Source organism: Cynocephalus volans, chromosome X, assembly GCF_027409185.1.
Source record: "Cynocephalus volans isolate mCynVol1 chromosome X, mCynVol1.pri, whole genome shotgun sequence".
NCBI lineage: Eukaryota > Metazoa > Chordata > Mammalia > Dermoptera > Cynocephalidae > Cynocephalus > Cynocephalus volans.
The window spans coordinates 54,080,089-54,093,679 of record NC_084478.1 but is presented as its reverse complement, the minus strand read 5'-3'; the positions used below and the strand labels follow the sequence as shown (position 1 = coordinate 54,093,679).

The following is a 13,591-nucleotide window of genomic DNA, read 5'->3' as shown; positions in this document are numbered from 1 at the left end:
TCTGGGGCACTTTACCCCACTTAAGATGGAGGGTGTGAAGGGGAAGGGCTTGTGAAGAGGAGTGAAGGCTCAGAATAGTTGCTATGGCAGTGGGCCAAAGGGTTAACTGGAGAGAAGCAACAAGATTACTCATCATCATCAAGGGCCCAGCTATAGAGGGGACCCAGAGATTGATATAGGAACTAGTCAGCATGGTTAGCTTATGGCATTTCCTTTCTCAGTGTTTTGTAGTCCAGGAACCAAATTAGTAAAAGAGACAGACAGTTGGATTGATCTAAGCCAATCGTTTTCCACTAGTGATGACTGTGTTCCCCCAGGGGACACATGACAATGTCTGGAGACATTTTTGGTTGTTACAACTGCAGAGGGGGGTTGTTCTAAAGGCATTTAGTGGGTAGAGGCCAGGATGCTGCTCAGCATCATACAATGCATAGGACAGACTCACACAATCAGGAATTATCAGGCCCAAATGTCAGTAATGTCAGAGTTGAGAAACTATCAATGACCTCAGGAAAAAAGAGAATAAATTGTACTGGGATGTAAGGGGTTAGAATACAAGTATCTCCTTCCCCTTGAGAATATGGTGTGATCACAAGATCTTATGCCATATCGCTGCTGCTCCACACAGTGCTTTGCATGATGGGGCTTCAGCTTCACGAACCACCAAAGCTTAATGATTTACTCTCAGCCTATCTGTTACTTAATGTTACATGTGGGACCACGGACCACAGGAGGAATTTGGGGGGGGGGGAATTATTATAATAGCAGTATAAGTTAATATCTTTGTCTATTTATAAATAGGTCCATAAAAGTAACACTTTGATAATTTTCTTTATTTTCTTACATGATAATTTTCTTTATTTTCTTACATTTTAGATCTAGGACTGTTGTATACTTTTGGAGATGGTCGACATGGAAAATTAGGACTTGGACTGGAAAATTTTACAAATCAGTTCATTCCCACTTTATGCTCTAAGTTTTTGAGATTTGTAGTTCAATTGGTAAGTGCATTGCATTTCCCTGTTTATATTATCACGTTCCTATATTTGAATCTCAGTATTTCATGAGAAAATAAGTACTTCTATGTTTGTATGAAAGAATATCATAATAAATATACTCATTTCCTAAAAGCCAAATATTGAACATTACACCATTCTGAAAATCTTTTTCTTTCCTAATTTTCTTCCCTTAACATCTTCCTTTTTGCCCAAATTTTGACTCTTTTGTTTTGTTCTCATATGTCTCTTGAAAGCCAGAACTGTACCACATGCCTGTAAGCTTTGCATCTCGTCGTGTAGCACCGACCAGAGTACTTTGCTCACTGTAGTCTTCAGTAAATATTTGTGAAATTAAATGTGACTGAGACTCTCAAGTCCTACACAAGAGAAATCTGATAATAATCGAAGAGTTTTGAAAATATGTTTTATTGGCTAAATGTCATTAGGTTGAGAATGTATTGTTTCAGTGTTATATCACCATCAGGCATCGTATCTCTATTGTTCCTAATACTTTTGCCAGCTAAGAACTATAGGCTTTTGAAAATTCGGTTTATTTGGTGATGCCAATATCATTTGAAATTTGTTCTCCAAAGGCTCAGTGTCTGATACTGTGGAACATTTCCGTTCATTGATTTGACAGCCATTAATGAAAACCTGCTATGTGCAAGAAACTATTCTAAGTATTAGGAATACAAAGTATACAATGGTAAACAAAATGACCAAGTCCTCATTTGTGGAGCTTATAGTCTTATGGGGACGATGATTTTAAAAAGTGATATACAAACATATATAAATTTGAAATTTGGCAGTATTATGAAGGAAAGCTCTAGAATATGCTATTTTACCACCATGTAGAACACTATAAAGTAGCTAGGATCTGAGTATTGAAAATATGGCATTATGGGTTTTCGGGTTTTTTTAGCATTTTCTTGAAAATCATGTCTCAAAATTCTTTGAATGCTAACTTTTTTTATTATTTCATCATCATGCATGCTTGCGTTTTCCTCTAAGGACTTTCAAACAGTAAATTTTGAAAACGTTCATGTAAGAAAAAGGCTTGGAGCCATAATTATCCCAAGAGACTGAGCTATTCTTGAGTCATGTTTTTTTTCCCAGTAGAACTTCTCTAATTTTTTAAAGTTTTTAATGTCACTCCCAGATTAAAATATAATATTTTCTAACTGTAAGGAGATATGTAATGTGCCAAGTACTTTTTTCTCTATATTATATTAAATTGAAAGTAAAATGGTGGATTAAACTCTTTCAAATTTTCAATAGTAGTGTTTAAAGAATATATATTGTTTTTCATACATTATATTTTGGAATACGTATGTTAATAGTAATACACATATTGTTTGTGTGTCTCTCTCTCTATATATATGTGTATATAAAAAGAGAGAGAGTCAGTCAGTCAGTCTAGGAAGTCACCACTGAGTAAATGTCTGATAGCTGATAACTGTTAAAAACCCATTTGTGTTTGAAGCCAATGTTGATTAATTTTTCTGTGCATTTATGCTCAGGTTGCTTGTGGTGGTTGTCACATGCTAGTTTTTGCCACTCCACGACTTGGTGTGGCAGAAGAATTCAAATTAGATGAAATGAGTGATTCTTACTTGTCTACAGCGACTTCTCTGCCCATCGACAATCTGACCTCAGGAAACATACTGCACAGAACTCTATCAGCACGTGTACGGCGAAGAGAGAGGGTATAGTCATGGCCTGTTCTACATAATAGTATTATCGAGTACTGTAAAGAAAACTCAAAAGAAAAGAATCCATTTTCTTTTTAAATCAAAGAAGAATCTTCTCAGATAAATTTGCTAAATAAAATGATTAGAGTTGAGGAATTATGAACTTTTAAAGTGAATTCAGAGTTAAGCTATTAAAGACACAAATTAAAACATTTAAATTATCATAGATAACCTTTATTTATAGACAGTGATACTATACAAAGCATCCTTCTATAGGCCTATTTTATCACCTCAGATTGAATACTCAATTATTTTTTCAACTGCATATGGATTGACTTCTACTTTAACTTATTATATGTTTTTTATTGTAGTAAGAACACAACATGAGAACTACCCACTTTACAGATTTTTAATTTATAATACAGTATTGTTAACTATAGACACAATGTTATATTGTACAGCAGATCTCTAGAACTTAATCATCTTGTGTAATGCTACATTCTTTTATCTTTTAGTTATACCTCATGAGCAGTGGAAGGTTGTACACTATAAACAATGAAATGTGGAAAACAAAAAAATAAAGACTTTAGTTTGAGAGGGAATATTCTCTCTCAATTAAATTTATAGATTCTCCTTCTGTGCTCTAAAATTATTGTTTCAATTACAGGTTTCTTTTTGAAAAAAGGAAAATGCCAAAATAATTTTTAAAGGATACATCCCTTTTTTGAAAACTAACTTCCAAAACATATTTCTTTTGAAGTTAAATGGTTAAGTCTGGCTTTTAATTATGAAAAAGTTTATACAGGAATGTTGAGAACTATCCCATTAGTGTTTTGTAGTTGCTATTTATTTATATCTCATGAGTAATGTTAAATATGTAACATCATTTAACAGTTTATGTAACCTGCTTTATTTTAAAGGAAAAATCCCCAGATTCTATTCGAATGACACAAACACTACCTCCAATAGAAGGGACTGGTTTTCCCCCCAGTTCAGTCCCTTTCTGTTTGTCTCCAAGTAAGCTGCCAGAGAAAACCATATGTGAAAAGGAGGACCCCATGCAGTCAATGGAACCAGGTGACATTTGCTACTCTGCCTGCTCTCAGGAGAAATGTGCCTTTTATTCCTGTTGTTTTCATGTTTATCTTAAGATGTTTTCTCCAATTAATTAAATTGTTCTCTCACTGGTTAGAGCCAGATAGCCTTCATTTGAACTCAAATCCAGGAATACCCTTACAAATAGAAAACACCACCAGTGTGGCAATGAGAGTGCCATGTAACCACAGCAGGATATCTTTTTTTAAATACATTTTTTATAGAAATATTGTTGATTGTACATATCTGTGGGGTACAGCATTGAATATCAATACCTGTGTACAATATGTGATGTTCAAATCAGGATAATTAGTATATTCCTCATTATACAATGTAATAGATTTTTGTGGCCCTTTACCAATTCCTCCCTTTCCCCCTCCCTCTCTTCCACCTCAGTTCTGTTCTCTTCTTTTGAAAGTTCAGCATGTTATTATTGTTTCTTTCTTTCTTCCTTTCTCTCTCTCTCTCTCTCTCTCTCTCTCTCTCTCTCTCTCTCTCTCTCTCTCTCTCTCTCTCTCTCTCTCTCTCTCCCCCTCTCTTCCTCCCTCCCTCCCTCCCTCTCTCCCTCTCCCTTTCTCCCTCCTCCCCCTCTCCCTCCCTCCCTCCATCCCACATATAAGTGAAGACATGTGATGTTTCTCTTTCTGTGCCTGGCTTATTTCACTTAACATAATTTTCTCTAAGTTCATACATGTTGCTGCAAATGGCAGTATTTCATTCTTTTTTATGGCAGAGTAGTATTCCATTGTATAAATATACCACATTTTCCTTATCTAGTCATCTGATGATGGACATTTAGGTTGGTTCCAACTGTAATAAACATGGGAGTACAGGTGTCCCTTCAACATGATGATTTCCATTCCTTTAGGTATATACCCAGCAGTGGAATTGCTGGGTCATATGGCAGTTCTATCTGTAGAAACCTCCATAGCATTTTCCATAATGGCTGCACCAATTTACAGTCCCACTAACAGTGTAAGAGGGTTCCCCTTTCTCTGCATCCTTGCCAGCATTTGTTATTCTCAGTCTTTTTGATAATAACCAATCTAACTGGGGTGAGATGATATCTCAGTGTGGTTTTGATTTGCATTTCCTGGATGCTGAGTGATGTTGAGCATTTTTTCATGTGTGTGTTGGTCATTCATCTTCTCTTCAGAAATGGCTATTAAGGTCCTTTGCCCATTTTTCGATTGGATTATTTGTGTTTTCACTATTAAGTTGTTTGAGTTCCTTGTATATTCTGGATATTAATCCTTTGTTTAATGAATAGTTTGCAAATATTTTCTCCCATTTCTTTAGGCTGTCTTTTTACTGTGTTAATTGTTTCTTTTGCTGTGCAGAAGCTTTTTAGCTTCTCAGAGGGGAACGTTTTGAATTGAATCCATTTGGGGATCTTTGAGCCTCCTGGATCTGAAGGTCCATGTCTCTCCCTGTACCTGGGAAGTTTTCCACTATTATTTCATTGAATATGTTTTCAGTGCCTTTTCCTTTTTCCTCCCCTTCTGGAACTTCCATGATTCAGATGTTTGTGAGCTTCAGGTTGTCTGCTAGCTCTCTTAGATTTTCTTCATTTTTTAAATTCTTTTTTCTTTTTTTTTTTTTGTCCACCTGGATTATTTCGAAAAGACCGTCTTTGAGATCAGAAATTCTTTCTGCTGCTTGCTCTAGCTTTGTTTAAGCTCTTAGTTGTATTTTTATTTCATTGAATGAATCCTTCAGCTCCAGGAGCTCTGTTACATTCTTTTTTAGGGCATTAATCTCTTTATACATTTCCTCCTTCAGATCCCGGGTACTTTTTCTCATTTTGCTGTGTTATTTATGAGTCTTCTTGTATCTCATTTAGTTTCCTTCATATTGTTGCTTGGAATTCCTTTTCAGTCATTTTAAGCACTTCCTGCTCTATAGGGTCTGGTATGTGAAAATTATTATATTCCTTCTGTGGTGTCATATTTTCTTGTTTTCATATTTCTAGTATTTCTACTTTGGTGTCTAGTCATCTGGTAGAACAGTTGCTTCTTCTAGTACTTTGGAGAGGGCTTTAAGGAGAGGGAGTTCCTCTTGTAGATGTGTTTTATAATGACAGTTGAGTGGAGTGTTTTAGTATTGGTTTCAGGTAGACGCAGTAGTGTAGTTTCTGTGTAGATACTTTGGCCAAATTCAGTTTTGGAATTGCTTGAGAATGCCTCTGTGGCCTAGTCCCTGGGGCACTTAGTAATTCCTTGCTGAGGTTGGTGACACTATGTTGGTTTGCCAGGATGTAGGCAAGCTCTCAAATTCTTGGGGGTAGTGCCTCGAAGCCCGGTCACTCACTCTTTGGTTATGGTGGTTGACCTTGGGAAGGTCTGTTGGCACTCTGGCTAGCAACCCCTGATCCTGCTGGGTGCATTGGGGTCTTTCCTGCAGGCAGAGGCAGGGATCTTGAGTCCTGGGATCTTGTTTCCCCCAGCTGTGGGTAATTGGGAAATTTCTTCCTTATTCTATTTTAGTATTCTGCATTTCTGTACTCTTGGGGAGTTCCGCATGTGTCTCTCCCCAGATGAAGGCAGTCGCGTGGACTGTGCACATACCTCCCACCCCCAGTTGTGTTACCATGTATGACAGTGTAATTCTGCTTGTGGGTTGTGCCACTGGGTCACAGTTCTGCACTCACTCACCTCTTTCCCTAGGCTCCACTGGTGACTCTTTTTCTCTCTTTGTCGATGAGTGGTCAGTGGGCCACCTATGAGGCAACAGTGGCTGCTGATGTGGCAGTGAGCCACTCTTGTGGCAGCAGTTGCTGTGGCAGTGTCTGTTACAGACCACTTATTCAGGACTGGTGTCTGCAGCAGTGGTAGGGAGTGCTGGTGCCATCAGTGGCAGGGCTGCCTGTTGGGGCAGGGTGCTTGTCAGGGGCTGGCGAGGCTGCTGGTCATGATGGTGCCATCAGTGGTGGAGCTGGCTGTTGGGGAGGGGCTGCTTGCCAGGGACCGGGAAGGTGGCTGGTTGCACTGATGCCATCAGTGGTGGGGCTGGCTGCTGCCAGGGGCTGTCCAGCAGCATATCTTTATAGAGCAGTGGGTAACATACATAGTACCTTCCTTTACTTCATTTCCTTTAAACCTTGATGCAACTCCATGAAATAATTGGTGGGTGTTATATTCTTCATTTTACAAGTGAGAAAAGCAAAGCTTGAAGAGATCAAGTGACTTATCAAAGGTCACTCAGCTTTTAAATGAAGTAGACAGGATTTGAATGCAGGTCTTATGGGCTGATGTGAAGTTCTGTATTTAAGCAGATCTGGGGTTGGATGCCAGCTCTGATATTTACTCACTATGTGATTAACTTTGGGAAAGTTACTTAATCTCTCTAAGCCTCAGTTTTCTTGTCTTTAGCAAAGGTTTAATAATACTTCAGGGAGTAATTAGGATTAAATGAGATCAGGCATCTAAAATACTTAGCATTGAGGCCAGCATCTCTAGGAAAATTCCTTAACAAATATAGTTATGTTTATTATTGACACCTCTACTTCATTGCCTATTAGAGTTCATGTTTTAAATTGTAATCCCAGCTCTTTTGCTATTATAGACCTAAATAATTTTGTTTACAAACATTTGTGTATCTTAGGAGTGTCTATATCTTACTGAAGGGCATGTGCTTGGATGGTAGGGGCAGGACAGGAAGCCAGGACTGGAGATCAAATTAAGCAGTAGGTTTGAAATTAAGAAGGTAAACCTGGGCATTAGGGATTAAGAACCATGACACAGATACTTTTTTGAGATCACGAACATAGGCAAATATTGAGGTAATAAAGGATCAGAATTCAAGCACGAATTGTGGGCCATGGTAATGGAATATACCTATGCCTTCACAATACCTTCATAATAACTATACCTAAGACCTTCATAATGAACTGATTTCCTGCATCTGACCCAGAACTTCTGTATGTTTCCTTTTGAAATAAGAATCAGTGTCTAATGGTGCTCTTCTGCCCTAGACATGGAAAAAGTAGTAGATTCTAACAAGCAATGTGTCCAGCAAAGAGAAGTTTATGGTTTGGAGAAAGTTTTTTCCCATTTCAAGAGATTCGAATGTGAAGATATGTATACTTTTGTAGCTAGATAAAAAGGAAAAAGCCATCCTTTATCTTTTTGACTATTTGCTAACACTCTCTTAATAAAAAGTATTTTGAAAGTTGTATCCAACATATAATGTGACTTTTTCTCAATGATTTGCAGATTTCAGTCTTTATAATTGAGGAAATAGGGTCAGGGTAGGTCTGCTAAGAAAGTGCCATTTAAGCTAAAACATAAAGGATAAGAAAGAGATAGCCATACAAAGAGAGAGAATATATGCATTCCAGGCAAAGAAAATAATATAGGCAAAAGTTTGGAGGCAGTTTATAAGAAAAAGAAAGATGACCAGTGGGGCTAGAAAGTGAGGGAAAAGGTAGGACAAGATGATGTTGGAGAAAGTGAAAAATTATTCATGGTTTTATAGGCCATGAGAAGCATATTTGATTCAAATGTTTTTTGTTAAGTGCAGTAGAAAGCCATTAAAGGGTTTGAAATAGTGGACTGATATGTTCCAATCCAATTTTCATTTTAAGATGATCATTTCTACCTCCATGTGGTTTGCAAGGAGGCCGGACTGGAAGTAGGAAGAATATGTGTAGGCCTTTTGCAAAAGATGATGGTATGTGGACCAAAGTGTTTTCAGTGGAGATGGAGAAAGGGGAACAGATTTGAAATACATTTTAGACATAAAGCACACTGGACTTGCTAAACTTGTTAATGGATTACACATAGATGTGAATAAAGGGAGGAATCAAGGATTATTCCTAATTAAGAGGGTGATTGACAAGTTTGAGGAAGAAATTTAAGAACTGAGCCTGAGATATCTGTGAGACATCCAAGTAGAAATATCAAGCAAGCAGTTGAAAAACAAGCCTAAATTTCACAAAAGAGCTTTGGACTAGAGATATAAATTTGGAAACTATCATCATGGAAATTGTATTTAAAATCCATGGAAGTTGTTGAAATCACCTGTCAGAGTATACAGTCAAAACCGAAAAGTTCCCAGTATATAGCCCTAAGAACATCTAGGAAGAGCCTCCAAAGAATCCTTCCTTATTAGCCTCATCAGCCAGTAAGGTAGAAGGAAAGAAATTAGGAGAGAATAGTGTCATGAATGCAAAGTATTGCTCAAAGGTCAAGGAAAAAGAGGTCAAAGAAGCATCCGATAAGTTTGGTATCATGGAGATACTGGTGACCTGGACGAGCAGTTCCAGGAGAAGATCAGGGCAGAAGCGATTGTTAAGAGTTGAAGCATAAATTGGGGAATGAGGAAGTGAAGAAGAGATAGGATGTGTAGATAATTCTTTTGTGTATTTGGTTATGAATTGTAGTGGAGAAATGGACTGGTAGCCCATGTAGGGTCAATGGGAAATATTGGGGTACATTTGGATGCTAATGGAGATGAGCCAGTAGTCCACGAGAGTTTGGTAGCACAGGAGAGAGAGGGTATAACCAAAGGTGCAAAGCTCTTAGAAGACAGGAGGGGGCTGGCATACAGAGCAGTGTTTAGTAACAGAAAAGGCACATCCTACATTTTAACAGGAAAATGAAAACTTTGTACAAATGTAGATAATTGTTTATACTTATTGGTAAGAAGATCAAAGGGATCAAGTCTTCTGTTTTTTCAGTCAAGTCTGAGACAAGGCCATCAGCTTAAATAATCTGTGTATTTTCCAAACTTACGTTCTCTGCCCTCTTTAATCTATCCAGTGTAATACTTTCCACATTAATCTTCCTAGATGCAGTTCAATTCCCATATGCTCCAGTGTCTTCAGAGATCCCTGATATTTATTAAAATAAGTATAAATTTCCCTATATAATGCCTGCTTCTCTAGCTTCATCTCTCAATAGTCTTTTTCTTATAACCTTCATTTAGATTAGGAATCTGCAAACTATGGACCATGGGCCAAATCTAGCCAGCCACTTGTTTTTGTAAATAAAATTTTATTGGAGAGGCTAGCCGGTTAGCTCAGTTGGTTAGAGTACAGTGTTGATAACAACAAGGTCTAGGGTTTGGATCCCCATACTGGCCAGCCACCCAAAAAATAATAATAATTTATTGAAGCCCAGCCATACTCATTCCTTTATGTATTGTATATGGCTGCTTTCATGCTACAATGTCAGGGGTTAGTTAGGACAGAGACTATATGGCCCACAAAACCTAAAATTTTTACTATATGGCCTTTCAGAGAAAAAGTTTGCCAACCCCTGATTTTGATCAAACTGAGCTATTCACAGTCTAAATTAATGGAAAGAACATGGGCTGTGGAGTCAAATGTGATGTTGACACTAAGTACCAAAAGGGGCACTGAAGCTTAATTCCCTCATTTGTAAAATGAGGATATAATACTTACCTCTCTTATTGTTATAGTGTTAACCCAGCATATGTAAAAACATGTTCCTGGTACATGGTAAGACTTCATACAAGCTTCTTCCCTCTGTGTCCTTCTCTTCCTACTCCTTTGTTCAGGCTAGTGTTCTCCTGCTTTATTAGGAGTGGGCTTCATTTTCTTCCCCTTCCACCTCTATCTCTACCCTTCAGAATTATATTCATCCTTCCACGCACCTCCTTAGTAAAGCCTTTCCTAATTCCCAACATTTAGATGTGATATCTCATTCCCCTATATCATATGTTTTATGTTCCCTTCTAGAATTCCCCTCTATAATTAGCAATTATTGCTTATTCCTAATGAACTTATAAAGTCTAGAAGGGAATATAAAACATGTGAACTTGAATTTTGTATATCAAAACATTTGTTGTACATCTTAAATATAGACAATAAAAAATAAACAAAAGATTTAGTAATTACTTAAGTTGCTATCTCTGTATATTTCACATGGGATAAACACAAAATGATTACTTGCTCATTCAATTGAATGGATTTAAAAGGGAAAGATCAGTGTGGATTGGCATTTTTCGTGAAAACTTCATTAAGGAGCTCCCCTCAAATAAATGTACAGGTGATCAATTAGAGTATAGTGAGAAATTGAGAAAAATGTAAGACCAAATAGAGCTTATGACTTTTAATTATCTACTTTATGATGTAATAATAACCTTGTAGTTTTCTGTGAAAGGTTCTGGGTGCTTGTACTTGTTATCTGTTGCTACATTAAAAATGACCCTAAAACTTAGCAGGTTAAAACAGCAAACATTTATTATTTCACACTGTTTCTGAGAGTCAAGACCAGGAGCATTTTAGCTGGGTGGTTCTGGCTCAAGGTATTTGATGGGTTTGCGGTCACACTGTCAGATGGGACTGCAGTTATCTAAAAACTTGGCTGGGGCTGGAGGATCTCCTTCCAGACTCATTCACAAGGCCATTGGCAGGAGGCTTCACTTCCTCAACACACAGGCTTCTCCATAGAGTTGCTCACAACACAGCTTCCCCCAGAGCAAGTGATGTGAGAGAGAGAGAGAAGGAAGAGAACATGTGTAATCAAGACAGAAGCTACAATGACATCACAGTCAAGCCTTCTTCATTTTATTAGCCATATGCATGCAGACCAACCTGGTATGACGTGAAAGGGGAACTACACAAGGGTATTAATACCAGGAGGATATGCGTCATTGGGGCCATTGGGACTAAGTATCATACTGCTTTATACATGGGTAATATTTATCCCAAAGGAGTAGTGTTTGCCTGTTCATATGAATGAAGCAATTGTTATCTAATCACTGTCAAAGTTCTTAAACTTTCAGAAAGAGATTTTAAAACCTGTTATCACTGTAAATGAATTCTGTTCAATTCTCCTGATATGAGGTTAAAGGACCTTTAGTAAAATTATATCTGCACTTTATATTACAGAGTAATTTCTGTTTTCTGTCCAGTTGGCTTCCACTTTTCTGTTGAACTACAGGTTTCCTTTTTCCCTTTTAATCGTTCAGATTATTTTCAATATGAAATGACCGAAGGGAGAGAGACAGAAAATTCTTCAGCAGCAGATTCAGAAAGCCTTGGAGAAACTACTGATGTCTTAAATATGGTAACGATTTCCTATCTATCCAAATCTGAGTTTGAATTTTAGTTCATTGTGTGTGTGTGTGTGTGTGTGTGTATATATATACTTCCTATACTCTTATATGCATAAAAACCTGCTTTTTGTTGTTTCACTTTGTTACTTTTTAACCAACTTTTTTGAGGTATATTTCACGTACAATAAAATTCATTTTGCGCTTCACATCATTAGTATGGCAACTGAGAGTACATTATATTACTATCTGAACTGTTTTGTGCTCACTTTATTTATATATAGATTTATTTTATTTTATTTATTTATTTTTTGTTGTTGGCAGACATTATTTTCATTTATCTAAAAGTATTTTATAACTTCTTTTTTTTTTTTTTTTAAGTTTTATTTTGTCGATATACATTGTGGCTGATTATTGCTCCCCATCACCAAAACCTCCCTCCCTTCTCCCTTTCCCCCTCCCCCCCAATAATGTCCTTTCTGTTTGCTTGTCGTATCAACTTCAAGTAATTGTGGTTGTTATATAGATTTAGAATGTATAAATATATAATCATATATGTCATCTTTATTCTTTTTAGAACATAAGTTTTTTATTTATTTCAGACACATATGATGACCCTGAATTCCAATGATAAGTCACTAGAATTGTCGCCAATTCAAAAACAAAAGGTATAATATGGAGAGTTATTTTCATTATGGTGGGTAAGAACAGTTTAAAAAAATTTATTAAGGTTTCTGGAAAGAACACAAGAAAGGTAAACATTCATTTACTTTAGAATTTAAAAGAGGAATGCAATGTCAATGACCTTCATTTTGGCTTGTTCTATTGGTATGCACTTTTTATGTAATGCAGCAAAAGTGATAGAATTTCAACACCAAAATCACTTTTCCAATTTTTGGATTGGTCTTTAATTTATCAAAGAATTGATAGCATAAAGGCAAGATTAAAGTAAACATTTGGAAATGAGAGACTGTTTATGGGTAAGAAAGAGAGACCTTTAATGAATAGCAAGAGGCAGGAATAGTCTGTGGTTTTCACAACCCTGGAGAGATAAAGGCCTTCCCTGAAATCCTTTGCTTTTCATGGTTTTAAGGACCAGGGGGATGAAAGGCTGAGGGGCTTGGGGATTTGGAAAATAAATTGGAGAAATGTAAATTTAGGGAAGAAGGTTATAGAAAACATTTAATTTCTATTTCTAGTGTCTTTGTTGCATTAAGTTAAAAATCTCTAAAACTGAAGCCACCAAAACACAAGAGAATCTTGCTAGATTAAAAAACTTAAAGCCAATCCTTATTAGTCTTAACTATTTTACTGAGAGACTTGGTGAATAACAGCATTTCTTTGAATATGGGAGAGCTGTTTGCCTAACACAGTTGTGGAAGCCCAATCAATGTGGACTGACTATACTTCCAAGCAGACATCATTCCTGTGTCTTTCCTTCCTCTTCTCTTAGCCTCCAGGCTCTGCCTCTTCTGGGCTGCTTTATTGTGCTATAGAAGGAAAGGCATGTACATTCAGAAATTAATTCTGGCCACTGGGCCTGTCTCTCTTAGAGAAAGAATTGTGATTTTTTAAAGAACAGGAACTAGAACAAACAGAAAAGCAAAGCACTTCCTTTTAAGCTGATATGTATTTTATACTTCACATAGTCCTTTTCCAGGCCCACTTTAGTGAATAAAAAAAAAAAGTCTATACTATTTCTACATATTAGCTTATTAATTTTTAACTTGCCCTTTTTCAGTAATTTCTTTGGCAAAAAATGAACCTCATTCTAGGTCTAACACT

The 13,591-nt window shown here is 36.9% G+C and overlaps 1 protein-coding gene across 2 annotated transcripts in view; it reads left to right on the top strand.

Annotated features, from left to right (window-relative positions):
- The window catches only part of RPGR (retinitis pigmentosa GTPase regulator), a 52,346-nt gene that overhangs the window by 21,577 nt on the left and 17,178 nt on the right, over window positions 1-13,591 (top strand). For both annotated transcript variants that reach the window (XM_063083444.1, XM_063083443.1), the window contains exons 9-13: window positions 877-1,001; window positions 2,519-2,704; window positions 3,610-3,766; window positions 11,723-11,820; window positions 12,409-12,474. In XM_063083444.1, the coding sequence (XP_062939514.1) occupies window positions 877-1,001; window positions 2,519-2,704; window positions 3,610-3,766; window positions 11,723-11,820; window positions 12,409-12,474 (632 nt within the window). The remainder of the gene's footprint in view (window positions 1-876; window positions 1,002-2,518; window positions 2,705-3,609; window positions 3,767-11,722; window positions 11,821-12,408; window positions 12,475-13,591) is intronic.